This window comes from Opisthocomus hoazin, chromosome 15, assembly GCF_030867145.1.
Source record: "Opisthocomus hoazin isolate bOpiHoa1 chromosome 15, bOpiHoa1.hap1, whole genome shotgun sequence".
Taxonomy (NCBI): domain Eukaryota; kingdom Metazoa; phylum Chordata; class Aves; order Opisthocomiformes; family Opisthocomidae; genus Opisthocomus; species Opisthocomus hoazin.
The window spans coordinates 16,558,696-16,586,137 of NC_134428.1; the positions used below are offsets into that span (position 1 = coordinate 16,558,696).

At 40.9% G+C, this 27,442-nt stretch overlaps 1 protein-coding gene across 2 annotated transcripts; it reads left to right on the top strand.

The window, feature by feature from the left end:
- TMC5 (transmembrane channel like 5) lies at positions 1 to 26,335 on the top strand. Of its 2 annotated transcripts, none has more exons than XM_075436331.1 (23): positions 1 to 82; positions 7,938 to 8,101; positions 8,666 to 8,865; positions 9,272 to 9,376; positions 10,615 to 10,707; positions 11,502 to 11,601; positions 12,192 to 12,282; positions 12,604 to 12,852; positions 14,105 to 14,256; positions 14,666 to 14,810; positions 15,388 to 15,543; positions 16,092 to 16,258; positions 16,912 to 16,990; positions 17,328 to 17,425; positions 19,141 to 19,236; positions 19,892 to 19,967; positions 20,814 to 20,947; positions 22,123 to 22,296; positions 23,671 to 23,749; positions 24,081 to 24,173; positions 25,099 to 25,197; positions 25,503 to 25,548; positions 26,133 to 26,335. In XM_075436331.1, the coding sequence occupies exons 2-23, from the start codon at positions 8,028 to 8,030 to the stop codon at positions 26,252 to 26,254; spliced, it is 2,628 nt and encodes an 875-aa protein (XP_075292446.1). In that variant the 5' UTR covers positions 1 to 82; positions 7,938 to 8,027; the 3' UTR covers positions 26,255 to 26,335. The 2 variants fall into 2 exon arrangements, with proteins under 2 accessions (XP_075292446.1, XP_075292447.1); XM_075436332.1 differs by having other exon boundaries at positions 10 to 82; positions 7,965 to 8,101.
- The last annotated feature ends 1,107 nt before the right edge of the window (positions 26,336 to 27,442 follow it).

A 27,442-nucleotide genomic window follows, 5' to 3' on the forward strand; every position in this document is an offset into this window, starting at 1 on the left:
TCCCGCCGTGCCGGTTCCCGCCGTGCCGGCTCCCGGGCGCCCGCCGCGGACGCCGAGGCCCTGGCGAGCCGGGGCCGGGCAGGTAAGGGGCCGGGGCCGGGGGTCTGCGGGCCGCTCGGCGCTCTCAGCAGCGCTCGGCAGGGCCGGGGTCGCCGGGGGCTGGAGCCCCAGCTCTCCGACGGCGGGGCTGGCGGGTAGTTCATCCGTGCGCCTGGTCTGGGGCGGTCACACGAACCGCCTGGCGGGCGGCGGCAGTGGGCTGAAACTTAGAGTGATGGAGCTGTTGGGGCTGGACTGCGTGCGTGCTCGGGGGTGTACTCGGCTTCTGCTACCTGGCAGGTAAAGAGTCCCTCAGAGGGGTGCCCTGACCTTGGGGTCAGCTCTGCTGCATGGCACCTCACAGCTCTGTCGCCCCATTAGTCACGTAGGAGCTTCCACTGTCTTCAGCTGAGGGGTTGGTCCCGTGGGGGGTTAACAGCCGCATCCGTCCCTGAAGTGTTCAGCCAGTGTGCCACGCTTCAGTCTGTGAACTGCTGCACCCACCTTGCTGGGATCACCAGCTTGCGGCATAATACCTGCTTTCGCTTTGGTGTAGGTCGCATATTGGAGTCTGCTAGCTAGTCAATGAGTGTGGCACTGCATTTTTGAAATAGCAGGTTGTGAGTTTTGTATGTGATGATAGGTAACGGGAAGCCAGAATTACATTTGTATTAAATAAGTGGGGAACATCTCAGGTTTAAGTATTCCTGTTCTTTGTGGTCAGTCATTCCGTCACACCCTCAAAACACACAGGCATACTGTTTTAATACTACTCTCTTCCTTCAGTCTCTTCCTTTATGCCCTAACCCACAAAGGTTGAAATGTTTCTATGCAGAAGATTAAATATGTATCTAAAAGCTAACTCTTTACATCCAAGATTTTATTGCTAAGTCTCTGTCCCTCAGTCTGCTGTCCCTTGCTCTGTTAGCTAAGCAAACCCATGGTACCGCATGGGAGCTACGCTAACTTCTGCTTCCATTGAGCTAGTGTTACTCCAGTCTCCTCTGTCAGTCCTGGGACTGGCAGCAGCCTGATCCTGCTCCATGCAGCAGAAGTAGCCAGGGGCCATGTTCAAGGTGTGATGAGTTCAAGTGTGGTGCCGTGTCAGCCGCTGCCTGTGCAACACAGCCCTGGCACAGGGTAAGGACAGCAGTGGGCTGCATGTGCTAAGCAGTGTAGTTGAAATGGCATTTGTTCCAGGCTGTTACATCAGTAGTCCACCCAAAGCAATCCATTTCAATTTCTTTTTCTTTCTTTGGTTTCTTCCCCCCCACTCCGAATAAGCTTTTGGGAGGGCTTTTGTTCTTGCCATGAAAGTGGTAAAGTGGTGTGGTATGGCTGTATGGTTTGGCATAACAGGAACTAGCAGTCTACAGTGGTGTCCCCTTTCACATTTTCGTGCAAAAGCCTCTAATTGTGACTTGTATTGTCAATAGATTCTGTATGTTTGTTGTAGAATAGAACCCTAACATGTGAACATGTTACACTGCATTTTAATATAGCTGTATTTTGTCTGAAAAAGAGATATTTAGTTTATGTGAAATTATATGTCCAATGATTTGAAAACTGCATATAAGGATTTTGAAGAATTAGGAGAAACCCGTGACAAAATTGGTTCTCTTCTTCGGACTGGTTCTTCCCAGCCTTTTCCCAGCTTCTTAGTTGGTTTGCTAGAATATTGCGAGTAGCTTTTATTTTCCCTTGGGGTCATTTTAAGTGCTGCTTGTGCAAATAGTAATGAGATAACAATATCTTAGCAGGAAGCTAGAAATTACAAACAGAACAGTACCCTTTTTTAGTTCAACAACGTCGTGTATCTTTAAAACCCTGTTGATTATCTAAAATGACTGTATGCGTAGTTTTCATAAGCTATTTCAACCGAACTTGTGAATGAGACTCCTGTAACTGATACTGCTCATTAAACTGTAATTTGAAGGTTGCGTTTAAACTGCATAGGTATCCATTGCAAGTACAGGATAAACAAAGCTTTCTGTTAAGGCAAAATGTTAGAACTGTTCCAGTAAACAGTGTCTCATGCCTCTAATTGACCTGGTGTGGTAGGCTGCCTTTCTACCGAAAGCAGGAAAACAAATTCCGAACAGGTACAAAAAATCTACTTCCTTTTTTTGTAACCAGACATTTCCTTCAAATGCAAGTAGCTGGTAATGTTGGTTAACAGACAGACTTAAAAAGCTTGTTTTGCAAAGCAAGATTTAGTCCTGCTATATGCAAAGAATGTGATAGTCTGCAGTTTGGAAATTTAGTCACAAGACTGATTTGCACTGGCATGAAGCGATTCTTGCCTTAGACTTTTTTTCACCATAACGGTCAGACTATGAGCTACGTAATGTCTTTCAAGTGTTAAAGAATGCAGAGTTCTGTTCACGATTTCTTATTCTTGTTAATCTTTTTGCTCTATGCCAGGTATACTGTTCTTACTCTTCAGTTCCCTATTTCTAGTTTTAGTAGTTGTATATCTCTGGTTGTTCTTCTTTACCCAGCGGTCATAGTTGTCCCAATGGATTAAGTTTGCAACTTGAGGTCAGAGTTAAGAAAATAAAAGTGACAAAGCAGCAAACAAAAAGAAACATGCTCTCAAAGGAGTCTCTGGAGAAAGGATTAGATAATGTAAAATCACTGTGATATGTACTTCAGTCCGTGAGAATTGTGATCCCATGCGGCCTTTTGGGTGGAGGAGCAGGGATTTGTGTGGTAGGTTAGAGAGAGTACTATGACTTTCACAGAATTAATGAAGTAGCTGAACTTTCATCCCCTGCCATTAAGCAAAAACTCTGAAGTGCGTGCCACATCTTTACAACACTTTACTGGACACTAATATTTAACTATATGTTGTAATGATTTTTTGAATGTTTCAGGAGCATGCTGATAATAAAGGTGTCTAAACTTGGGTAAAGAAGCAGAATCCTGCTTGAGACACTGCAAACACGAAGCAGTCGGCAGTCCTCCGAACGCCTAATCTAAGCAGCCACGGGTGATAGAAGGGAGTTAACTTGAAACAAAGTGAACAGGATGAAAATATCATAATCTTACTATATTTGGGAGGTGGGGGGAGGAAATTACAAGAGGACAATTACATGGCAAGGCAAACAAGTGAGTAGGTGCAAAAAGTGGATAAAGAGCAAATAAGGAGCAGAGCTGATGATGCTGAAGCAGTAGCTGGAGGCAATGGGAGCGGCCAGCTGAGGGCAGTGAAAGTTGGATAGCAGGTTATTTCCCCATGTCAGACAGGCCGTATTCTGCCTGCTGCTGCCAGTCTGCCTGGCTGCTCACTGTACCCCACTCTCACCAAGAAGGTTTGGGGGGACAGGGAGGATAGGATCTGATTTCTGTTAGGTAGTACTGGACTACAGCACTAGGAAATACCTTCTTTTGTGAACCTGAGATCCAACAAGCTGCTGGGAGAGACAGCAGCATTGTGACTTTAATGGGGATGCCGTCACTCTCTCCTTCGCCTTCTCAATTTGGTTGTCTGTCCTTTGCCTATACAGTGGTAAGCAGATGAGTCTTTGGTGCTACCGTGTTATCTTTCACTGGGACGATCTTTTGTAGCAGAGGTACAATTTACATTGCTAAGAGTGACTGAAGGTCTAAAATAACAAAGTTGATGTTGGCTCCTGTAATTGACCCTGCTGACATCAATAAAAACACAATGGAAGGCCGGTAAGAGGTGAGGTTTGTCAGTGCAGGCTGGGTACTTTGGCGACAGGTGTACAAGGTGAGTGACTTTCGCTTCTGTGTATGATTAATGCTTGTTTCATGGCTAATATGTCAATTAAAGATCAGGTTTTCTTGTGTGTAGTGTTTGATTAGTGTCAATTCACAGGCTCTTTATATTTTCTGAGAGGCTTTCCTGGTTTGTTGCAGCAGTGTCAAGACTGTTGCAATTGAGATAGTGGAAGAGTAGTGGTCAGCACTGGAATCTAGTTGCTGATGCAGCGTGTAATCTAGTTTTAATTCTGGTCTGTCCCTCAAACTCACTTTTGGCTTCCAGAAATCCATCTGATTTTTTCAGTATGAAGGTGTGTGGAACACACTGAACACGACAAGGATTCATGTATAAAAATAGCTTAGGTAACAGTGAAGTCCTGTCCAGTTGTACCCCACAAAACTAAAAGATCTTTATGGAAATGGAGTACATTCAACCTTCTGAATCAGTTCTTCCATGAATTCTCTTCCCTTCATTCACCACTATTAACTCAGCTATGACATAGTTCTGGAACTTAGTGTTTCCATTCCTCTTCACAATTTGTTTAAGTAGATTTTACTTCATGTAATCCTTTTTACTGAGGGTTTACAGGAAAAGGATTTGAAGGTCTGAGTGCCTTTCCCGAAACTTGATACAAGGACGAAGTGCTGTTTTAGCAAGACATTCATGTTTGTTTGATTTTATAGACACTAGTCCTTATTTAGAATACAGGAGAGAATTACCTGTACAGGAATGGATGAAACTAATCTGGAATAGTTTGTCAGAGCTGTTGGTCTATGATGTGAAGGCAGTTATTTTTCTGGGAAATGATCCAGAAGCGCGAGTCTGCACTCCTTGGGAGTTTCCTGTTTTATATCATTACAGTGTGTGTTGAATGATTTAAGCAGAAAGCACCCACTCTCCACCTATCCCGTAACTTATTCACATATCAATGATTATTAAACCCACTGATCTTAAACCCTTCTGTTCTCTAGAGGAGGAACACTAGATTTGTCTAGTTGCTTGCCAAAATCCAATATGTTGTCCAACAAATGGACACCACTCTGCAAAGGGAAGATTTATCAAGCTCCCGTTTTTTGTCTTTCTTTCACAGATGACCTCTGTTCTCCAACTATTTTTTTTTTCCTTCTGGAAAATAGCTATTTAAAGGGAAAGAGAAGTCTAAATGTCATAGTTTTTCTGGAACTATGGTTTACTGCATCCCATCACAAGTCAAAAAGAAGAAAGAGACGGTTTAGCTTGAGTGTTACCTGCTTTGGGTTCTTTCCAATGAATTATGACCAGTCAGAAATTTATAATCTGCCAGTCCATCAAATCCCAAAGCAAACCTAGAATGTAGGCATCTGATTTGACAAGAATTGTTTCTCATGATCTTTGGGCTTGGGAAGGAGGAAGTGGGTGGATTGGTGTGCCATCTGTACACCCTGTGCATGCTGCCTGCACGCCATTGGCGTGCTACCTGTACACCCTGAGCATGTATCATGCACACTTCCATCATCATGCTATATACATCATGTAACATACGCTCTTCTATCCCACCCTACAGCATTTATGTATCAGGTAGCATAGTAATCTTTGAGTGACTACAGCTTCCGTCAAGAAACATATGGGTTATCAATGTTGACGTTGTTGCTCATTTCAAATGCCTCAAGGTTTGGGATCTATTTCTCTCAGGTAGCAAGAGGAAAATCTCTAGTTTCTTCAGGAACAAAATGCAAAGATTTAAATTTGCCTCAGCATACATGGAGAATTTATTTAAAACCCTTAAAACTTTGAGAGTGGAGAAAAAGCAGAGTGGCTTCACGTGTTGGGTTCAGTGTTGGGCTGTAAATGTCCCTGTGGATTTTCACATCTTAAGACTCGTAGAAAATAAACTGGATAATGATGGAACCAATAGACAAACTGTCTTGGGCTTATATGAGTGTCTTAGCAAGCCTTTATGGATGTGCCTAGAGGTCTTTAAAATTAGTAAGAGAGGGAAGTCATGGATGTATTTTTTAGTCAGGCTGATGTGTTTCTTCTGTTTGGTTGGACTCCAGCAAGTTGGTTGATAGAGCTTGTTGATGCTTTCTACCAGCTTCCTTCTTGGTAATAGTGATTCTACACAACCCATGCATTTCCGTCAAAATATCCATTCTCTCTACAGTTTGAGTGAAGACAAGGCAAGTTGACAAGCTGTTTAGATCAGTGGTCAGCTTTCAAGCTGCCTTGTTGGCAGGCATCCCAGCTTCCTGGATGGCTGATTCTGAGTGAGCTGGGTTCCTGGGAAACCAGTTAAAAAATAGAAAAATGTAATTTTGCACACACTTCAAAGGGTATTGTCTGAAAATTTTCTTCCCCTGAGAAAGTAATCTTCTCCTCTGTAGCTTTTTGTTACAGTTTGAAATACAAAACACTTCTATAGTCGGAAATTTAGTTTTCCAGGCAGCTCTTTGTAGAAGACCATGATTATCTTTTTCAGTGATTGTTTCCATGCTTTTTAATGGACTGTAAGAACAGAATGTGCTAATTCTTGAAGAGTTGGCATAAAACTTCAGATATATTCTAAGCTAGTTCTCAAAAGATCATCAAGACCTAAGTGGTTCTTGTCAAAGAAAACCTTCCTCTCAAGAGATCTAAACTTCCCATAAGTTTTTTCTGTAAGAGCCTTACATTCCTGGGGTGTTTATTGGTTTTCTTTGGAGATAAGGGGAGGAGGCTCTGCTAATTACTTTTCTGAATACATTATAATCTCACTCTGTCTCTGTAGGTGTGGAATTATTGCCTGAAAAATAGCACAAGTTTCACCCAGGGAGACTATGTTTATAGTTTCTTGTTGGCAGTAATCACATTCCACTATTTACGGAAGGGATGAGTGATGCACCATGTATTCGAATTGCCTGGTATGCTTTTTCACTGAGTGTTTGCTGAAGACGTGGGCTTCATGGCATGCTTCATCATGCTGTAATGAAAGTGTAGGCAATGTTCTCATTAAAATATAGGCCTTTGAATTCAACCAAACATTTGTGTTTATATGCAAATATCTTTGCAAATCAATGTGCAGAACCTGGGCAGTGTTTTACAGCTGTATGTCACACTGCAAGATTTTAGACTGTCTCCCAATATCTTTAGGTGTGTAAATGAAATAATAGCGATTTAAGAGCTTCTTTTGGCAAAAGAAGATTTTTGACAAGCCTTCAGAAACTAGACACTGTACAATTATCCACTTTGAAAACGCTTTTCTTCATGTGATTCTTCCTTCACTGCAGTAGAAATCACAAATAAAAACCGCAGCAGTAAAAGTTTGTTGAGATGGTACCGTTAAATGAGATTCAGCTCTGCTATTCTAGGAGTGGAGCTGAGATAAAAGCAGGGTCTGATGGATTTTGCCAGATGTGTAATTTATCGCGTATTTTTTTGCTTCCTTGTTGTTGAATAGCTTGCCAGCTGATCAAGCTTGGCGTGGTGCCTTACAGAACAAATTCTAAAAATTGCTTTCTTTTTAATTTTGAGTATGACTTTTGATTAATTGCAAGAACTGCCTCTTTAATTTGGATTCTGTTTTTCTAATAGAAGGTTCTGTTTTCACTGACTTGCCTCGACCTCTGTTAATTAAACTCTGACGGGTTCTGGTTTGCTTAAGACTAAAATGGAGCACTCTGTGAGAAATAAAGCTAAAACCAAACCTATTTACAGGATCGAGACATTATGTCATTAGGAGAGCCCTCATTAAAAGTGGGTCTCTAAATAATGTCAGCTCTGTACGTAGCAATGGTCCAGTGGGTCCCTTGTTCACACTTCACCTCCTCTTTGGTTTTGGACATGTGGTACTTAGAGAAATTTTGTGTATTTAGCTTTTCCTATATGAGGAGGAAAGAGAGAACTTACTTTGTTCTGCTTAATGTTTCAACATGCTTCTAAAACCTGGCTTCATTGTCAGTGTTGGGGACAACTTCATATGGCACTCCGTTAGTTTTGTAGAGAGCTTACAACAGAGAAATATTAGTTCCCGTTTTACCTGCAACTTCTGGTGGACCCTAATTTCCCGATGGTAAATAGCACTAAGTTAGAACCATTTCCAGTTTATATTGTTTCGTGTTATTTGTCAGCAGGGTGTCAAAATCTTCTAAGATGGCAAAATGAAGTTCCTTTCTTTTAATTTTGTATGTACCTGCATCTGTTTTGTAAATAGGTCTATTATCAGTCTTCCCCTAAACAGATTAATGAAGCAGTGGAGACAAAAATAAGGAAGATTTTGTCCCTACCAAACCCAGGACTTGTCATGTCTTATCATTACAATGAAGCCTTTGAAAATCCAGACTACCACTTCTCAGAGACACTGGAAATTGATAGAAGGTGAATTTATTTAATTTTGCTGTTGTGACTGTGCTATAAGAAATTAAATTCTCTGTTTATATGCAGGAGAAACGTTTTGTCCAGAGTTTTAATTTGTGGAATTCTTTTAATCCCTTCTTTATGCCTGCATTGCCAGACACAAATTTTTAAAGCCGCTATCAGGAAGGAGGCATTCAAGAGAAATGGCATGTTTGCTTTTTACATGCTAGATGAATTTTTCAGTTAAACGTATTTTACAATTTATGGCATAATGTCATGGATATTTTTTTAGTTCCAGTAATTTTCGCGATGTGCTGTAGCTTTGTATGTCCTCGTTTTCATAGTAGTTATTCCTATTTGGGTAGAGTCCAAGCTAACTTCAAATGGAGAAAAGTTTTAGTCTTTCCAATTCAGTTGATGACCAAATCAGAATTATGATGTTGGAGTTCTAAATACAAAATACCGCTCAGTTTCAGAGTTTGTTTTATAATGTACTCAAATTTGATGATAACGTAATAATTTATTAAGGATATCTACTGAGAGTTTTTGTGGCACTCAGGGTTTTCCTTTTTGTTGCTCACACAGGAGTAGTTCTCAAAACAATCTGTTCTCTCACCAAACCCCTTATGATTCCTCACTGCATGGTTCCCACAGAGAACACAGTGGAAGAGGAGAGAATTACCCTCTGGCCATACCAATGGCCTCCATGAGACATGGCTCTGAATACAGTGAAGGTTTACCAAGAGTTAATGTCCTAAGTAGAAGTCCATATGGAAATACCATGGGTATGTAATTTCTCATATGAACAGCTTGCAGAAATGCTGGGACAAATAATGGCTTACTCTGTCCTGAGGGAGCCCTGCAGCTCTGGAAAGCTCAACTCTCTCTATATTTGTATATGGTGGCAGGGCGGTTTTTTTGCTTTTTTTCCCAGAAGTAGTTCAGGTGTTTTATAAACAGATCCTTGACTGTCTGTTTTATTAACAGATCAGTAAATACTGACTTCTATGGACTGCATAAGTTGTTGAGTACTAGGATGTATGTTAGAGTGAGATGTAGCAGTTTTCTTAATGGAGTATGTTGCTGTGTTTGCAGTAGAGCTGTATTCGGTCAATAGGGATGATATTCTGTGTGTGTAAATAATCCATAGCATTATACAACTTTCTGTATAATTCTGATTCCCTTCAACAGATAATCTTTCCTTTGAGCCTGAGCCAGAACTGGTATCCAGCCCAACTTCTGCCTTCCATCTGCTGGATCGCCCCTATACCCACAGAATTGCTAATGCGTCGAAGGGTAAGACATAAGGATTCTGGTGCTTCAGAATATTGCATGTCAGTCTTGCCTTCCATAAAATAATAAATATTTAAAAGCCTTCTGGTTCAGGTGTGAAGATTTTCACATAATAAAAGGAATCATAAAACATAAATTCTCTTTTACTATCCTACATTGTTGTAGCTGAATTTTTCAGTATCTTTCTGAAGGTGATGATCTTTGTTTCTTGAGCAATGAAAGATATAGTGCCTACCCATTTTAGCCCAAACCCCCTGTAAGTGGGTCAACGTAAAACAAACTTATGCAGTTATCTGAAGAGACTCATAATAGGATGAAATAAGAGGAGGACAGGATGATTTTTTGAGACTGTCTTTAGTGAATTTTTCACTATGTTGTCTCTGTGTAAATTCTAGGCTATAATAGTAGTTAGAGATTTATAGTCATTAAAATACAGGGTGGCTGGAATATTATAATCTGGGTTCTGTTTTACGCTACCATAGTAATTTATTGTTCATGTTCTGGGTAGGAACTGTTCTTCCCATATTGTGTAATTCTTCTATTACAGTCGGTTTTGTTCCTGCCTGCTGCTTCTGGAGTTGTTACCTAGGTGCCCCAAGTGACGGATTCATGTTTTTTTCTCTTTTTCATGTTTAAGAACATGGTCTTAATATCTGATTTGGCAAAATTCTGTATTTGTATTAAAAAGCAATTATTTTATTGGTACCTGGAAATGCCTCACTCCATGAAGTCAAGGCAAGGAAAGATGTGGCTAAACCCATCTGCTTCATAGCTGGAAGGCAGACGTCACTCATGTTTGAATAAATGGACGAAAGAAGGTTGAGAGAACAGTTGCATTTTAGCCTGTGGAAATGGGAGTCTGGTACAGATAATTTATTCAGCATAATTGAGTGTGATACTAAAACAATCCCTCTGAAGTCAGTGAACGGATTTTTAAAGAAAGAATCTGTCTTCTAGAAAGAAAGTCTTGAATAATCAATGTGTGCATTTATGAATGGCTTAGATGACAAAGTTTTCCGTGACAGCTGAAGGCTGGGCTCAGTACCTCTCTTACCATACATATGTGAAAAATTGCATACGTTTATCAAGGATGACCAGGAAAGAAGTGAGCAGGGGAGTATATGTTGTCATGTAGGTAGTAAGAATGAAGTGTATGCCTTGAGGTTGTTTCTGTGAAAGTGGAATTTGAATTTAAGTCAATTTATCAGGAGTATCTGGGCTAAACAGTGCATGCTATTTAGATAACTTTGTTCAGAGACACAACAGAAGACCACCTGATGAGATCTTCATGGCTTCTTCCAGCCTGTTTGAAACAGATCCAGTGTGCAAAGAAGGTAGGAATTTTGAGGAGTGGTTCAATATTAAATAGCTTCTTGCACAAGGATGGTGTGGTTGATACTATTCTTGGTTTATCACCAGAATTGCATGTACAGTCTTTCTGTGGTTATGGGAACAACTTGGTTTTGTGTGAATGTTAATGATTAGTCTTTTATGCTGTACTAGCACACTGGAATCCCATGATAAATGAAGCACAGTGCGGTGTGAATTGCAGTTAAATTGTAGAAGGAAAAGCTAAACTGTTTATTAGAATTTTTTTGACCAGCTAATGGATTGTTTTCAGCCACTGTGTCTGGAATTAGCATTGGATTTCAACTATGCAAAGCCAGCTTGATTGTCAAGTAGTGCAGTTCTGTCTATTTGATAGGTAGTGCTAAGGTTGGGCACTAACATCAACTAAAATTCTAGAATAAAAACAAAAGTTTAGCTTTCAAGTCAATATGTAGCATCGTAGAAATGTAACTGTCAAACAGTGATCAAGGAATAGACCATAATCTTGGAGTTTGTCAGTATTTTGTTTTCCTTTATATTGTAGCTCTTTGTATTAACATTAAACAAGCATCAGACCAGTGATACTTATTTTTTAACATTCAGTATTGTACTGCTTACATCTGTATTAGAGTACTGATGGAGATGAGGATATTCTGGGGAGTATTATTAAGTCTCAGAACTTGCCACACCTTAGCACTAGTGAAAATGGGGAATGTTGTTATAAGCAGTTCAGATTTTGTATAAGAATTACTGTATTAATATCATCCCCAAATCTGGATTTCTCATGGGTTTTATGCAGAGGAAAAGTTAGTTGGAAATCTTGCAAGTATGTCCACCAGTGAAAGGATTAGAGCAATCCAGAAGATGCCAGAGACCATGAAAAAAAAGAGGGAAATCAGGTAAAACTTAAAGTTTATCTGTATAGTTTTACAAACAGTATACTTTTAACAACTAGCTATCAAGTATGGGTGTTTGCCATCTGCTCAGCTTTGATTTGTCACTTTTGAAAGAACTCCCAGTACTTTTTAATGCACTTTTTAAAAGCTAACATCTTGCAAGGGAAGATAATTTAAAGATGGTTCATTGTCCTTTCTCTGGATAAGAAGAATCTCTCATGGCAATATAAAACAGAATATCAAGGCCTTGAGGTTTGATTATTAATGATGACTTGCGATTTCTTTTCAAAGAAAACTTGGATGTTGGCCATTGAAAATGGAGAAGAGACCACATCGTCTCAAGCATCCTTTTGTCTCCTCACAGAATATATTTAAATTTTGTTCCCGGTGTGAGTTGGTGGAGGGGTTAGGACATGCTGTCATAGCATTGACAAGAGCCATGGTATCAGCTAATAGAAAAAGAACCAGCAGAACATCTCCATGTTTTATTAACTGCTCATATGCACATGTGTGAAACTGTATTTGTAGCAGCTTGTGTGGCTTCTTGTTTTGATTACAACCTATACTATAATGCTTGCACTGCTCTCCCACAGGAATAAAGTTCTCAAAGAAATAACAAAAACATCAAAGTACCGCAGTACTCAACATTCCTGCTGTACACAGTGTCTGCAGGGAATGACAGTGGTAAGTGTCAGAAACTTCCGTCGGTCACAATGGGTTAAATCAATTTAGCTACAATTTTATCACTGTCTCCAGAGGTGTCTGATATCTTGCTTCACGCTACTTACCAAAGAACCCATTAATTGCTGCAGGGTTCATTAATAATGACTTGCATTATGGTAGCACTTGGGAACACCCATTAAGCATCTCATGGTGCATGTAGTGGGGGAAGTCTGTTCTTATCATCAAAATGGAACTGTAAAAAATGTGAGCTTTATTACATGAATGTGAGTCCTGTTTAAGACTGCTTGCTGAGATTCATCTCTCTCTTCTTTTGCACTTCAGTCGTTTCGGCGATTTGGGAATAGCTTGTCCGAATATTTTCACCTGCTGCAGTTATGGCACAAGACTCTGAAGATCATTGGTGCTGAGTTTGGAACAAGTGTTCTTTCTTATTTTATTTTCTTGAAGTGGCTGCTAACTTTCAATATCTTCTCATTCCTCATAAACTTCAGTTTCATCACAATCCCTCAGTTTGTTGCAGCAGAACCAAATAACCTTTCTTTCATGGGTCTGGAGCTGTTCACTGGAGCTGTAAGTATGTAACAGCAGGTTTGTATTAGTACTGTATGCAACAGATCTACTTCAAAAACTCACAATAAAGTAAAAAAGTTAGTATTTTTTATTAAGAGGTGGAGTTAGAATTTTACATGACTCGAAATAATATTTAGTACATGTTTGAAAAAGAAGCTGCAACAAACATTGACTCAGAATGGGATGAATGGAACTCATTCTGATGCGTTTCTCTGCAAATGATTGCAGTGTTCAGCAATATTTCCAGGATTTCATCGCTTTCAGAAAGAGACGCAAAGGAAGCCAGAGCTTCCAGAGATAGCTACAATAGTTCTCAGCAGAACATTTTTCCCATGCTAATTTTCCTCTGAAAATACAGTGCAGATTTCCATATGTGATCCTGTGAATGTTGCTTATTTCCAAAGATTTATTCTTCCACGGAGTACACAGATCTTTCTGGGGCAAGCCACGGAACTCAGTGGGGCCTGGAAACAGGAGGATCTCTTTTCGTTGTGTGGAGATCTTTACATTCAGGGAATAAAGGCCCAGGCTGTTTTGAAAGGAAGATTTTGCGCTTCTTTAACTCTACTAGTATTCATCAGCTAAATAATCTGAGAAGACGACTTAGCCTTTTTTTTTTCCCCCCTGTCCTTGCTGTAGAAAATGTGTCAGTTTTATTGTTGTTAAAGGATTTCTGTAGTTTAATAAACAAGACTCTGCTCTTACTAATGCTTAGCTGAGAAGAGATCTTTTTAAAGAGGAAAGGTGTCAGCCTTTTCCTTCTAAAATTGCTTTTAAAGTGCTATGTTTTGTAATAAGTGCTGTTGAACTTTGCAAAGTACAGTCACCATTGCAAGAGTTCAGCTATAATGTAGTAATGCTAGCGTTAAACGTCACGTGTTTCCTTCCTGGTTCCTTCACAGTCCATACAATTTGTCTGTACGGAACCTTGCTCCTAAGAAAGAAGCGATTAAGCCTTTCCCTCTTCAGGAATTTTCAGAAAAGACCAAATCCTGCAAAGATGTTGAATACTCATGGCCATCCCATATGAATCTTAAGAAGGATACAAGTCATTTAGATCTCAACACTATGGAATATTTTAGCTGATAGCAGGAAAACAAGGGGCCTGATATTTAGAAATTCAGTCACACCTGTAATTTCACAGTAGGGAATGGGACCCTTGCCGCTTCCACTAATTCTACTTCAGGTGATGATACTTCCCACCATATGCAGATGATAGCAAACTTGCTGAATGATGTCCATATCTTTTCAGGGTTATTTTCAACAAACAGTACTCTACTATGGCTTTTACACCAATGCTACAATCAGTAAAATAGAGAATGGTCTGTCTTACAACATGCAGCTGGCCTATATTTTCACTGTTGGAATTTATTTTGTCATCTGTTTTCTAATCTTGTTGTTCAGGTAAACTAACAATGTTCTTTTTTCCCTTATATTAAGGGGGGGAGGGAGGGGAAATCCCACCAAAAAAAACCCCACCCTGTAAATCATTGGCAGTAGTAATTACCTGTTATGTTTCTGTAAGTCCTTATTTCCAGGTCTAGAGTTTAAGCAGAAGTTTCTGCTCAAAAGACAGTCTCCAGAAATCAAACCTTTATTAGAAAAATAAATAATAACTGCAAAATAGTAAGGGAGGTGCAGAGAATCCCAGTTTAAACCAATGAATAGCATGATCCCACTTCTGTAAGCTGTTGTTTCTATTATCTTCTGGTATTGATGTGGCCTTGCAGAGGTAAAGATTGGCAGCAACCCTGCTGTACGAACTTGATGTATTTCCCCATTAGGCATCTCACAAAGTTAATTTTCATTGCAGCATGGCCAAATCCTTCTGCAGGAACTTCATTAACCCTCAGACGTACTCTGGAAATGCTAGCAAACTTCTCTGCACTTGGGACTTCAATATAACTAATGAAAAAGCTGTAAAGCTGAAACAAAAGAATCTCAGCACACAAATAAAGGTACAAAACACAGGCGGTATAAAAAGGTAGAAGGGTACAAAACTAGCATGCAGCAGTCACTCTGCCAGAGACTTATTTGTGGACACATATTTGTGTATGCATATACAAGTTTCTGGCAGAGTGGCTCAAGCATGCTAGTCCTGTTCCTAATAGACTTAAGTCTTCCTGACTGTTAAGTGTCATTTGGTTTGAACTCCTGGAGCTGGCTCAGCTACTTGCTTTTCTTTTCTCTTTAAGCTACAGACAAATATTTGTATGTTTGTATTCTACTGAATGAATCTCTGTGACTATTAAATATTTGCCAAACAGAATATTTCTTCTAGTTTTCCTTCCTGCTGTTTAACCATTTTCTAAACAAAAGGCAGGCTTGTAATATTATCTCTGAAATACAGTGTAACCGTCAAAAGATAACTCTTGGGATAGCAGCACAAAAGGTGTCCAGTAAATATTCCCAGTAAACTCTGCCTGTTTTCTAGAGCAATAATCTTTCATTCAGTCTCTCAAGCATTTACTTGAAACAAGTTTTGCTTTATGCAGGTGACTAAGGAGTTCTTCATTAGGAATTGTTTTCTTGCAGGAAGACCTCACTGAAGTAAACCAAGAAGTTCTAAAGTTTTCTGTGACAGAGAGAGTTGTTCGTATTGTTATTCATCTGGTTGCTTGGGTTGCTTCCCTGGGAACAGCACTAGCAGCTTGTGCTGGTGTTTATTTCCTCTCCATTAATAACCTAAAGGTAAGGACAGATTTTGCGTTCTGGTTTTGGAGGTGTGTTTTTTCCACGTGGGTCTCTTACACTGAGTGCAAGCAGCGGTCTGTTCACTACTAGGATGGTAGGGAAGCATAGCTGTTGTTTCTGCCAATGCAAATACAAATTGTGCTGTACCTAAAAGCTGGTTTGCGAAGGCTTGCACCACTGGGGACTATGGCAAGAGTCTGAGCAAATCTGCCCCCTAACCCCAGCAGGTGCTTGTCTAGGCTTATGGCTAGCTTAGGGATAGTGCAGCTGGTGACCTTGAAAGAAACAGCAAGAAGAAGCCTCAGCAAGGCCTCTCCTTTGCCTAGGAGCTACATTTAATCTGTGGCTCCCACCCTTGGTCCCCTGTAATGCGGGGGAAGAGGAGAGGGGCACTGGACTGCTAGACATGTGCCCATAAAACATGATAGTCTCTAACCCAAAAACATACAGGGAGGTGTGCTAGGTGTCTTCCCTGTGGGCACAACTTGAGATAGCATTTTGGTTAAGGCTCTAATTTGGGGTTGTTTTTGTTCTTCCTCTCTAAGCTGTTTGTGAAAGGGCATAAAAATGACCTAAAGAGCCAAGCTGCCATGTTGGTGCTACCTGTTGTCACATCTCTCCTCAATGCATTCATCCCATTCTTCTACTCGTGGCTTGGACGGCTGGAGAGATTTCAGACTCCTGGACACCAGATTTATGTCACTATTACAAGGTATTTGTTGGTTTTTTGCCAGAAGTTGTCCAATTACTCTTCTTGACAGCAAACTATGTCTAGGTGGTGTGGTGGGCAGTAGGAAGCTACGGAGGAGGATTCATCTTCTCCAAAGGCTTCTGTATACTCTGCCCTCCATGATTTGTTTGTCTTCTGTTAGCCTTCTGGAGTGTTACATCTCTGCATGAGGATGGCATATAGTTTTCTTCTCAATTAGGCACACTATGACTATGAACTTGGTTTTGTTTGTAGCTTCCCTGGACAGCCCCTGGGCCATTGCCCCCCCAGAGAGAGGAAGGAGAGAGAGGAGTGAGGAGGTCTGACTTAAATACAGGTGCCTGTAATTAACACCACGTAACCCGCGGTGCCCCTCAGACCTTCCTCCCCTGTGGAGCCCACACACCCAACCAGCAGCCTGTTTAGCAGAGACTTGTGCCAAGGTTGTCATGCCCAGCTCCCCTTCTGCCAGGACAATAGAATAATGCTGCACCTGAGCTCTGAGGAGAGCTCCTGTTAGTCCTGGCACTCTGCAGTGCTATTGTTGTTAGAAGAGGAGGTAATAAAGTGTAACCAGTGGTCATCCTGCCATCATTCCCTCCAGTGAGCTTATGGACCAGCTGTCAGTGCAGTTACTGTTACTTATTTCTTTTTAGAAATATCATCCTGAAAATATCAATTGTTGGAATACTGTGCTACTACTGGCTTAACATTGTGGCTGCATCAGAGTCCCAGGTAAAGTTTAAAAAATACAAATCTTTGATAAGAAGCTTGCTTCAGCAAAGAGAAGTACACGTAGTGTCTTGGAAAGCTGAATTTGCTCCTCCAACATTTTTTTGTTAGCATCTTTAGAGAAATGAACTGTAGGAAAAAATGAATCACCCGACTGAGGTCTCAGCTGGTTTGTAGCATTGTTCAATTAGAGGTCAACTATGGTTAGTGAGGCTGCTAGCAAATCTTTGGCCTGTAGCCCAAGTTTCAGATGCTCAAGCATTTGGGAAGTATATTAGAGTCACATGATTTTTGACTTCTAGATATGCATTTTTAATTTTTTTTCTTCTGCTTCTTAAAGTGCTGGGAAACTATGGTTGGCCAAGATATCTATCGTCTTGTTCTAGTTGACTTCATATTTTGTTTGCTTGGCTCTTTCTTTGGAGAGTTTTTACGAAGGTGAGTACTACTTTTCCAATCTTGGTTTTGTTCATTAACCAAAGACACCAAAGACTTGGTCTTTTTTTCCAAAGTGAGAAAAAGAGAAGTCCTACAAAAGCGTGGCTGTGGCACCACTGAAACTTCCTTGGTTGTCTCTACCAGGCATAGTCTCTGAGTACATGCCTTGTGTATGTTGCACCTCCTTCCTAGGAGGAGGTCGGAGTGTGTACCATTCCACTCTCCCAATGTGTCCTTTTTTGCCTGGGAGATGGAAGCACAGGCAGGGAGGCAGCCGCATGTTACTCCCCTGGGTCTCCTGAATGGGGTGACAAAGGACCAATTGTCTCCTTGCTCCAAGAAAACCTTGCTTTTCTGCATATGCACAGGCACACCACTGGCTTTCCTTGGTATGTCACCCAATAGTTTTTTTTCCTATTAGTTATGTCACTCTACAGAGCGCACACAAGTTTAAAATTTTATTTCAATCAGTCTTATTAAGGATATAATATGACTCTCAAGTGTAGAGTTCTGCAGCATGGTAAGTGAGAAGGTATTTTTAACTGAATATGAACATAGCTAAGCATGTAAGCAAAGGTCATTTACTTCTGACATCTGCTGTGTGTACCTTCACATTGTCAAACATTATTTATGACGTGAGGTAGTAGAATATTAAAGTGCCTGCCAGCTCTACAGAGCATTTAGTGTTCCTGGCCGTGCTTGTGTAGGAGGCCATTGTTTGCCCTTTGCACACGATGTGAACAAGACTCATTTACAAGGTAGGGCTTGGTAACTTTACGTTAAATTAACACAAAACAACATTGAGAAGCCCTTGACTTTCCCTCCACAGCTCTTGCCAGTGTACTTTAATCCCCCTTCTGTTCTTGGTCTGTTCAGGCAGGAAACCACCTCCCAGCAAAAGGTCGCAGTACCGAAACTGCAGTGTCAGCTGTGATGAATGGTTTCCACTAAGCTGGGCAAAAGCACCAGATTTACAGCCGTGACAGATTATAAGTACAATTGCTCATATTTATTTGTACATATTCAGAGTAACCCTCTGAAACATTGATACTGCAGCTGATAAGGTGGGAACCAAGACCTGTATTCAAGGCAAGGTGGGATAGTTACCAAAATCTTTATTGTTTGTGCGACAATAAGCAGAAACTGAATCTCCCCACCTCAGGAAAAATCAGGTGCTAAGAAGGAGTTGTTGGTCCTCAGTAGGAATCCCCTGTGTATGTCTCAGCTACTTGCAGGCTCAGTTAGTTTTAAGCAGGATATGCTTTAGGGTATATTAAGACTATCAGTCTACAAGGTTCAGTTTTTTGATTGAGGTTGAAAATTCTCAGGACTCAGGAACTGAAAAGCTGTTACAGTTTTGTACTTGGGTAACTTGCCATTTCAACTGTTTAAGCGTAAGCATAGTTTTCTGATACAGTTACAAATACTATTTTCTTTTTTTTTTTTTTTGAGTTGCGTGAAAAATGTCATAGATTTTGTGGTTTTATTTGAAACCTGAAGTGTGTTATGGGAATCTGCTTTTGCCAAATTCTGTTTCATTGTTGATGTGCTGTCTAATCAACAAGCTGTGGATGCTTTGCATGACATGTGGTTAATGCAGCCCCTAAATAATTTGTTGTTGATGCTTGTATTCAGGTCAATTGTAGAGATTTCTTTAAAGGTTTTTATCATTTAGCAAATGCTATTGTGCTGTGGTTTTTTTTCTTTTTCCCCAGAATTATTGGAACTACAGTCTATGTGAGCTGGGGGCTGCCAGAATTTGATATCGGGCGAAATGTTTTAGATTTGATCTATGCACAGACTTTGACCTGGTAAGTGTTATATTTATGACCAAAACTTCATTTGCACTTAGAAATCATAGAATGGTTTGGGTTGAAAGGGACCTTAAAGATCATCTAATGCCATGAGCAGGGACATCTTACACTAGACCAAATACCATGGAACACTCTTATTCTGACATTTCTGGGTGCTTCTCATCATGGGGGGGAAAGAACACGATAAATGCCTGAGAGGGATGACATATTAAGTGCCTTTGTAAGGATTGTGACTTGCCAGTTCTCTTTGTAATTATGCAGGAAACAACAATACCCTGTGGCCACCTGGTCTGGGAGAAACCTGTAAAAGGGACATCCTAGAGTTTTGTTTACTTCCCCAGTGGAATGGTGTTCGTGTTGAAATACTCCCAGTATTAAACTCTGGAAAAGATGCCGTATTTCTAAGAACGAGTATATTACTCCTATTGTAATAGAGTTCTGCAGATGTGTACGTAGATATGTATGTATGAAGTTGCATATTTTTAAAGGTTGACTTACTGTTACAGGGCCAATGGTAATATATTTACATTTCCAAATAACCAAACGCTAAATGTATATGAATTTTGTATGATATTTTCTGCTTTCAGTGCACTGAGAGCTGGGTGGTGAATAGTGGTGATTGAACTTCTCCCTTATAAATTGTTTGTTGTAGGATCGGTATCCTCTTCTCACCTCTCCTGCCTTGTATCCAGCTGATATCATTTTCTTTAGTATTTTATGTGAAAAAGGTAACTGGCTTTACATATATTCATCATAAACTTACAGCGTTTGAAAACTGGGCAGAATTTATTGCGTTGAAGTGCTGTTTTTTTCTGGAGGCTGTGGGGTTTTGCATTTAGGGGAGCAGTTTGTTTGATTGGGTTTGGGAGAGTGGGTGGCTTTAAAGGAACACAATTTCGATCCACGCCCTTGAATTACAAACATGTGAAACTTGAGAGGGGGGAAAAGTGTGAAAGGGTTGTAGGAGGATCTAAGAGCATAGTTAGAGAGGGGACAGAATAAAGTAGTAAAATTAAAGGCTGGGAGATTAGTAGTGTACAAGAACTTATGACACTTAGCTGGTGGCTGTGACTTTGGCTTCCTGCTTACTCGCCAGCAATGCCCCCCCCCAAGTTACCAAACTGTAAGCAGGGTGATTCAGCTAAAGATCATGGTGGAAATGTCTTCTTTTCAGAATTCTTTGTCTCAGTAGTATGACTAGATGATAGATCGTTTGTTGGGTTATTGAACAGTTTGTAGTGTTGGATGTAGAACAACAAATCTGTAGCTAGAAAGATTGATTCAAAACTTGCCTGAACAGTGGGTTTGTTTATGCTACAAATGCAAACTCCACCCAAGAGTCCTGAAGAACCCATCAGAACATCATTTTGCCTTTTAATATTTAAAGACTATATTCCTGACGTTGTCTAAAACTACAGTGTATCTATCAGATTGATATGAAAGACGTTCTTGGAAACTTGTGATGGGTCTATTCCAGCAATTGCCACCAGGAATTTTGGGGGGACTGACTTAAACTGGGTTGAAGTGGCAGGTAACACCATTCCAAGAGTCAGTGTACCTTCATCTCTTTGAAGGTCAGTCTGATGATGAATTGCCAACCCCCTTGCAAAGTCTGGAGAACTGCTCAAATGATGACATCCTTCATGTTCCTGCTGTTCTTCCCTTCCTTCCTTGGAGTCCTCTCTGTCGTTGGAGTCACTGTCTGGAGGTACAGAAGATCACTGGTGTTCAAGCCTACTATGTTATGCTGTGCGACCTCATACCAGGCAGAGGAATCTACATTTTTCTATAGAAAAAAGCTGTATTAATTGCTAATGGAAGGTTTCAGATGTTCATTAGATGTTCTGTATTCTGGAAACAAGACACGCTCGGCCAATTTGCAAGAATGTGGTTAATGCACTAACTGGTTCTATAAGAAAGTGGGAAGAGAAAAAAAGTTACATTGAAGTTTTGGGTTCCTATATAAATGTCACAGCAAATTTGGCTTTTGCTCCTCCTTAAAAGTTTCTGTGACCTAGTCCTAGTTCCTGGACTTATTTATGTTATAGGCCATACTGCGTCCACAGTGGAGAAACACCTGGAAAAACTCAACTGAGGTCAACTTCTGGATTATTTATGAACTTCAAAGGCTCTTTTTGCAGGGAGTGCTGACCTCTGCAATAATGCATCTCAGTTGTTACCAGTATTTTAAAGCTGCCGTGTTTATGTGCATCTTACTCTAGTCACAGTAAGGAGGGCAGCACGGATACCCCTTTTCTTTTTCTTGGCAATTCTCAGCCACGTGATTTTAATCTTTAGTAAGACAGCTGGCTACACATGAAACCAGGTGGGATGAAATATTTCAGAGCGAACATTTCCAGATGGCAAGTGGGAATTTCAGACTGTCTGGAGTGGTTCAATTTCAAAGCAAACAGCACTTTACTATTTCAGTCTACCTGAAAATGTTAATTCTTGCTATGGGCTGCCTTACTTCATCACATCTTCTTGTTACTGAGAATCTGTAGTGACTCATGTCCTCAAAGGCAAGGTGAAATGATGGTTCCCTTAAGCACCTGTGGTGAAACTTTGACAATCCAGATTTTTCAATTTGCTGTGGCTTGCGCTACAGTGATTGACATGTTACATTTAGGTCAAGATTGTATTTATAGAGCTTGGTACTGATCCATTGCACTGAGGGCTCTTATCTCCCACTGCGTAGTCTCAGGTGGCATTTTAATGGCTGGAGAGTGACCCAAGTTAAAAATCAGACACAGATCATGGAAGCTCCCTGAGGGTCCAAAGAGATCAGAGGGCTACAGCAAACTTGATGTACAAAATCACAGTATTAACGACGTCACTGGTTAATATATGAAGCTCTAAGTAGCTGTTTTCTCACACTTTCAGGTTAAAACCTTCAGAAGAATGTGGTCCTTTCCGAGGTTTGTCCTCTATGTATGCTGCAGTCTCTGAGTGGATTAAAATACTGGAAAATTACACTGCCTCAAAATGGGTAGTGTGGATTTACTATAACTTAATTACAAGTGAACTTTTCTTCTTCAACCTCTCCGTTCTTGTCCTGTAAGTGTTTGCTAATGAAAAGCACTGGAAAAGGACCTGAAGTTAAAAAAAAATGGCTATGACACAGCCATTCTTTGTTTAAAAAAAAAAAAGGCAAAGTGCGTTTTAAAGCATCAGAAATGGTTAATGTATTGGAAATTACATTTCCAATGAATGTATTGTATTCAGTGCATTGTATTGAATGAATGTGTATTTGAAGTACAGAAAGAAGTTATAAAACCTATTCCTTTTGTGTTAGGATGCCAAAGCTCTTTACAAACCAGCTTCATGCTAACCGTAGGATGCTCTGCTTTTAACTGAATATTTCTAGTTTACTGCTGCCTAGGCTCCAGCTCTTATTACCACTGACACACTAAGCTTTAGGAATATCAGCATGGAATATCAGCATAATAACATGCTGCATACAGCTGGCAGGATAGATTCCTTTTTTATTATTATTATTTTTTTTTTTCCTAGAGGTGAATAAATCAGTAGGGAAAGAGCAAGCTTTCACAACTCAGGGAACACAGCCCAGATCTATGCTAGGACCCTGAGTCATAAAAAGCAGAACCTTGGGAGATGGTTGCTTTGTCCTTTCTGACCATTTCTCATCAGTGGAGTCATTAGAGGAGATGGTACTGTGTAAAGAATAGCTGAACTACCCTAGGGACACTGGTGGAAGGGCGTGGTGGTACACAAGCAGCGCGTTAAAGTGAGTACACCATATGGGGAAATGCTGATGAGTGGGTTGGAGTCTGTTTCCAGCTCGTCTTGGGTAAATTCACATACTGTCCCCTAGGCTGAAGTAAATTACATTGGCAAAACCATGCATATGAAGCTATGTGCCCACAGGTAGGGTTTGATGTTGTAGCTGTCCGGCTTGATATTTCTAGCACTGGCCATGCACACACTTGAGAGCCCAAACCTGTTCTCGTAAAACAAGTTGCCGCTCATTCTAGTGGGACCAGGATTGGCCTGGGAGCAATAAGCATTCAGTGTTGTGATTTAAGGTTCAGGCATTCAGGCGTGTGTCTAAGCAACGGACACAAAGCTGGAGAAGTGCAGTAGGTTCCTATTTGTTATCTGAAATGCACCTTGCATTGTTGACTTACTTTACCTTTCATCTTGAATACAAGTCCATGGATCTTTGGGTCTTTTCCAAGAGAATGTCTTAAGCAATTTCATGTGTTTGCTATTCCTTGTGTAATTGTATACATACTTTTTTACGTGTGTGTGTGTGTATGTACATGCACATATATGTGTGTATAGATAAGTGTGTATATATTTTTTAATGGATAAAATAAAAGGGATAACTTCCTGTTTAGGCGATGACTAGGAGGAAATACTCATGGGTATGAGTGCTCATACGTTGGACTTCTTTGTTTGTTTGTTTAGAATTATTACTTATCTTTACTGGCAAATAATAGAAGGAAGAAAGACCATGGCCAAAGTCTTACGTAAGCAAATTATTAATGTAAGTTTGACTTTCAGCTTTATCTTTTTTGAAATTTCACTTCCTTGTTGATTGCCTCATCCTGCTATTGTGGAGCTGTAATCTGCTTTTCCTATGACAGATCAAGGCGGGGTGGGAGCCCTCCCCCATGTGAATTGCAGGGAAACTTAACTCACAGATAGCTGCTGCAAAATCGTTTTCCCTTCAAGCTGTGCTGCTGCAGCTCCCTCTGTAGACAGGTTATCTCAGAATAAAAGGAATTGTAATGATTGTTGTGGTCAATGGTTGGTCATAGGCCTCTCAGGAATGATTACTCCATTCCAGCTAATGATCAAATGTGTCTTGACCATAGGAAGGAAAAGATAAAATGTTTTTACTTGAAAAACTACGGGCACTGCAAAGGGCAAAGCAGAACCCACCTGCACCAAGAGGACCAGGCCAGCAGGTCAGTTTGACAGTTCCGATACTGCCGTTTCAATTACGTGCTTGGTAGGATTTTGTGGGGTTCCTCCAGCCTTGCAAATAGGCTGACATTTTGGGATACGTCTGTATTTAAAACTTCACCTAAGCTGATTGATTACTAGTTAACGCCACGCGGCAAAAGGTACCGTGGAAATTCCCTAACTGTTTGCTCCAGGCTGGAATTTAGCCTAGGAAGGATATAGGAAAGTCCTTACCCTCACTAGGCATTATAGTGTGTGTCCGTCCCCCCCCAGTCTTTTCAGCTGGGGTAAAACTGAGTGCTTTGACCTAACCCCATTTTAAATCCCATACAGCATCAAGGCAGACATCTAACGTCTTCAGCTTGAATTAATTTTTCAAGTCAGTCCTGCCTGCTCAGCCATCAATTTAGTGTTAATGTGCATGTATTTTTCAGTGCAGTGTTGTTACTTGGGTTGAGCGAGAACTCTGACCTACATACTGGTGAAGAACGGTTTGTTAGGTTCCCCTCCCTCCCTCAAAAAAAACCCACAAATGCCCCTGTATGACTGGCCATCATTAATGTGATCGTATAAATAAATACTGACTGTAGAGAGGAGACCTTAAAGCAAATGAGCATTTTCTGTGTGCTGGGGATTCTCCAACACTAGGCAACCTTGTGCCCGTGCCCAGGCTCACGAGTGGGACTCCTGAGGGGAGGGTTGGGTCGCCTGCAAGGCGTGGATGTTACAGAATCACAGATGGTGTTCTTGTAGTTGTTAAGGTTGGATGTCAACAGGAGATGCCAGAACCACCTCATTGTGGATCTAGCAGAAGAGCCATCTCCCTAAACCAAGGGTAACAGCCCCAGGTGTGCGTAGTGCTGACCATACAGTGATGACTGGAAGCCAGACTGTAGTACTGCTAATGCCAAATGCTCTGTCTTCCAGAGAAGCTCTTCCTCGTACCACCCGTCCAGACCACCTGCCCAGCAAGTGCCAGACTACCCAGGAAGGGCCTTTGACAGGAATCAAAGCACATCTTACGAGGTGAGATGGTCAGAAGAAGGAAGCGTCTGCTTGATTTCCCTGTATAGAACCTGGGGCATGACAGAGACAATGGGTGTATGGTGAACAAAGAGCTCAGCCTGTATGTATAGAAATAATTTTAAAGATTGGTTTGAGCAGGTACAAAAATGTAATCAGAATAGCTGTTGGAATACTCACGCTCGCAGACCTGCTTATGATCTAGAGAGCGTGGTTTTGTTACAGGTAACTGGTGTCTTTTTAAATGCAAGGTAATAGGCTCACGAGGGAAACATCGACCTAAATCTGCTTGTGAATTTTGTTTTCAGTATCCCTGTTCTGCTGGGGTCTTGAGAGGGACTGGCTTCCCACTAGGTAAGAAACAAATGCTAAACTTGGAGAAAGCAACTCTTAGAAGCTGAGCTCAATAAAGATGTTTGATATAGTACAGATGGAGCATGTAACAGCTTGATGTAAGAGACAGAATTTTAGCATCTTGCATAAAGAGAAAACAGAGACTGGGTTTCTAGGGTAATCATTTTCTATAGGATGTGCTTATTGGTAGCTTGCTGCGATGCTGGTGGTGACTTCTGAAGACTGATCACAAGTTTCTGTACGCCACAGAGCGCGTTTCTGTGGTCAAATGAGCCATTTTGTCTTATGGGAGCAGCCACAGGCCAGAATATTGCATCACATTAGAGATACACTTCACATCTTGGCGTGGGTCTGAGAAGTGGTTATTAAAGGTGTAGAGTCCCTAGGACATCTTATGTCCAGAATAAAAAAAAAAGCTATGGAAATTTGCATGGTAGCTTGAACTGTTCCTGGTTTACTCAGACATGTAGCTTCATTCCAAATACTTAACAGATGAGACACTTAAATAGCACAGGGCTCTTTAATGGGGGTGGTTATTACACCGACACCAGCACAGTTAACATGACTTCCTTTGTGAGAAACAGATTTGGAGCCGTGGCAGCCCTGCAGCGGGCCAGGCGTGTCTGAGGCAGTGGCGCTCGCTCTGCGTGCTAGAGAAGCAGCTCAGTGGGAAGACTACAGTGATAACAAAGATTTTCAACCATGAGCAGGCACAATCAATAAGAAATGTTACGTCATTGGCTGGTGTTCTGCAGAAAGCAATACTCATTTGCATTAATGACTGAAAGAACCATTCAAACACTTTTTTTACCCCTAAATGGAAGATAAAATAGAAGAACAGATTGCAAAATGCATCCCGACTGCAGTTCATGGTGATGATGGGGAACATCCTGCATTTGGTTTGTTTCTGAAGCCATGATACTCCAGCGGTAGCCAGCCTTCCCCCAGGACTGGCCGTTGCCACGGTGCAGCAAGGGTCCCTCCACCGCTGGTCCCTTGCTGCTGACTGAATGGAAGGAAGCTTGTGCCTAATTGTAAATAAAAGCTTTGGTCTAAAAATATTTTTGTATCAGTTATATTTTTCAAACTGCTTTTCTCTGATCTAAATCAAAAGTGAAGTATAGGTCAAATAAAAATAGAAGGAAATTAAAGTGCAGTTGTTTTCAACGACTGAGACATTGTAATGGCTGCAAAGTAACTTGGCAGAACCAGGTGAAGCTTCTATCCTATTTTCACCTTTTGGAGCCATTTTCACAGTTTATTACAGTCACTCAAAAGCAGCTGTGATGTTAAAAGTTATCAGAACTCTTTTTTAAGAGTGGCTACTTATCAAAATTCTCATCTGTGTAAAACCACTGCTTGTAAGCAAAAAGTTTACACATATCTTTTCCAGTAAAGGCTAGATTGGCAGTAACACAACTGAGAGATGTTTTTTTATCATCTATGCCTGTGAGAGACACTTGATGCAGCGTTTTATTCAGAGCCACAACTTTGCCATGATGGTAATTTTTTTTTTTTATCCTATTTCCTACTACTGCCTGGTTTATTCCTCCCTCAGTGCTTTGGACATAAAAATGCCTCAGGAAAGAGGCACATATTTTACTCATGCTCATAATTCAGGCTAGAGACAACCCAAAACCAGCCACCAAAGGTACAGAAAAAAGGACAAACACACACAATGTGAGACCAGAGACTGAGCGTTACTATGTTGTTCTACTGTGAATACTGAACACGGGCTGAGGATGGTGACACAGTAGTGCCAGCAGCTCGAGCAGCAATGAGAAACGGACCTTTGGAGCAAGGGCTGTGAGGGGAGCGCCTGTGGGACAGCAGCGCAGGCACAGGTGGCAGCACTCGTGACACAGCTGGACAGGAACTGGTTGAGGGCATAACG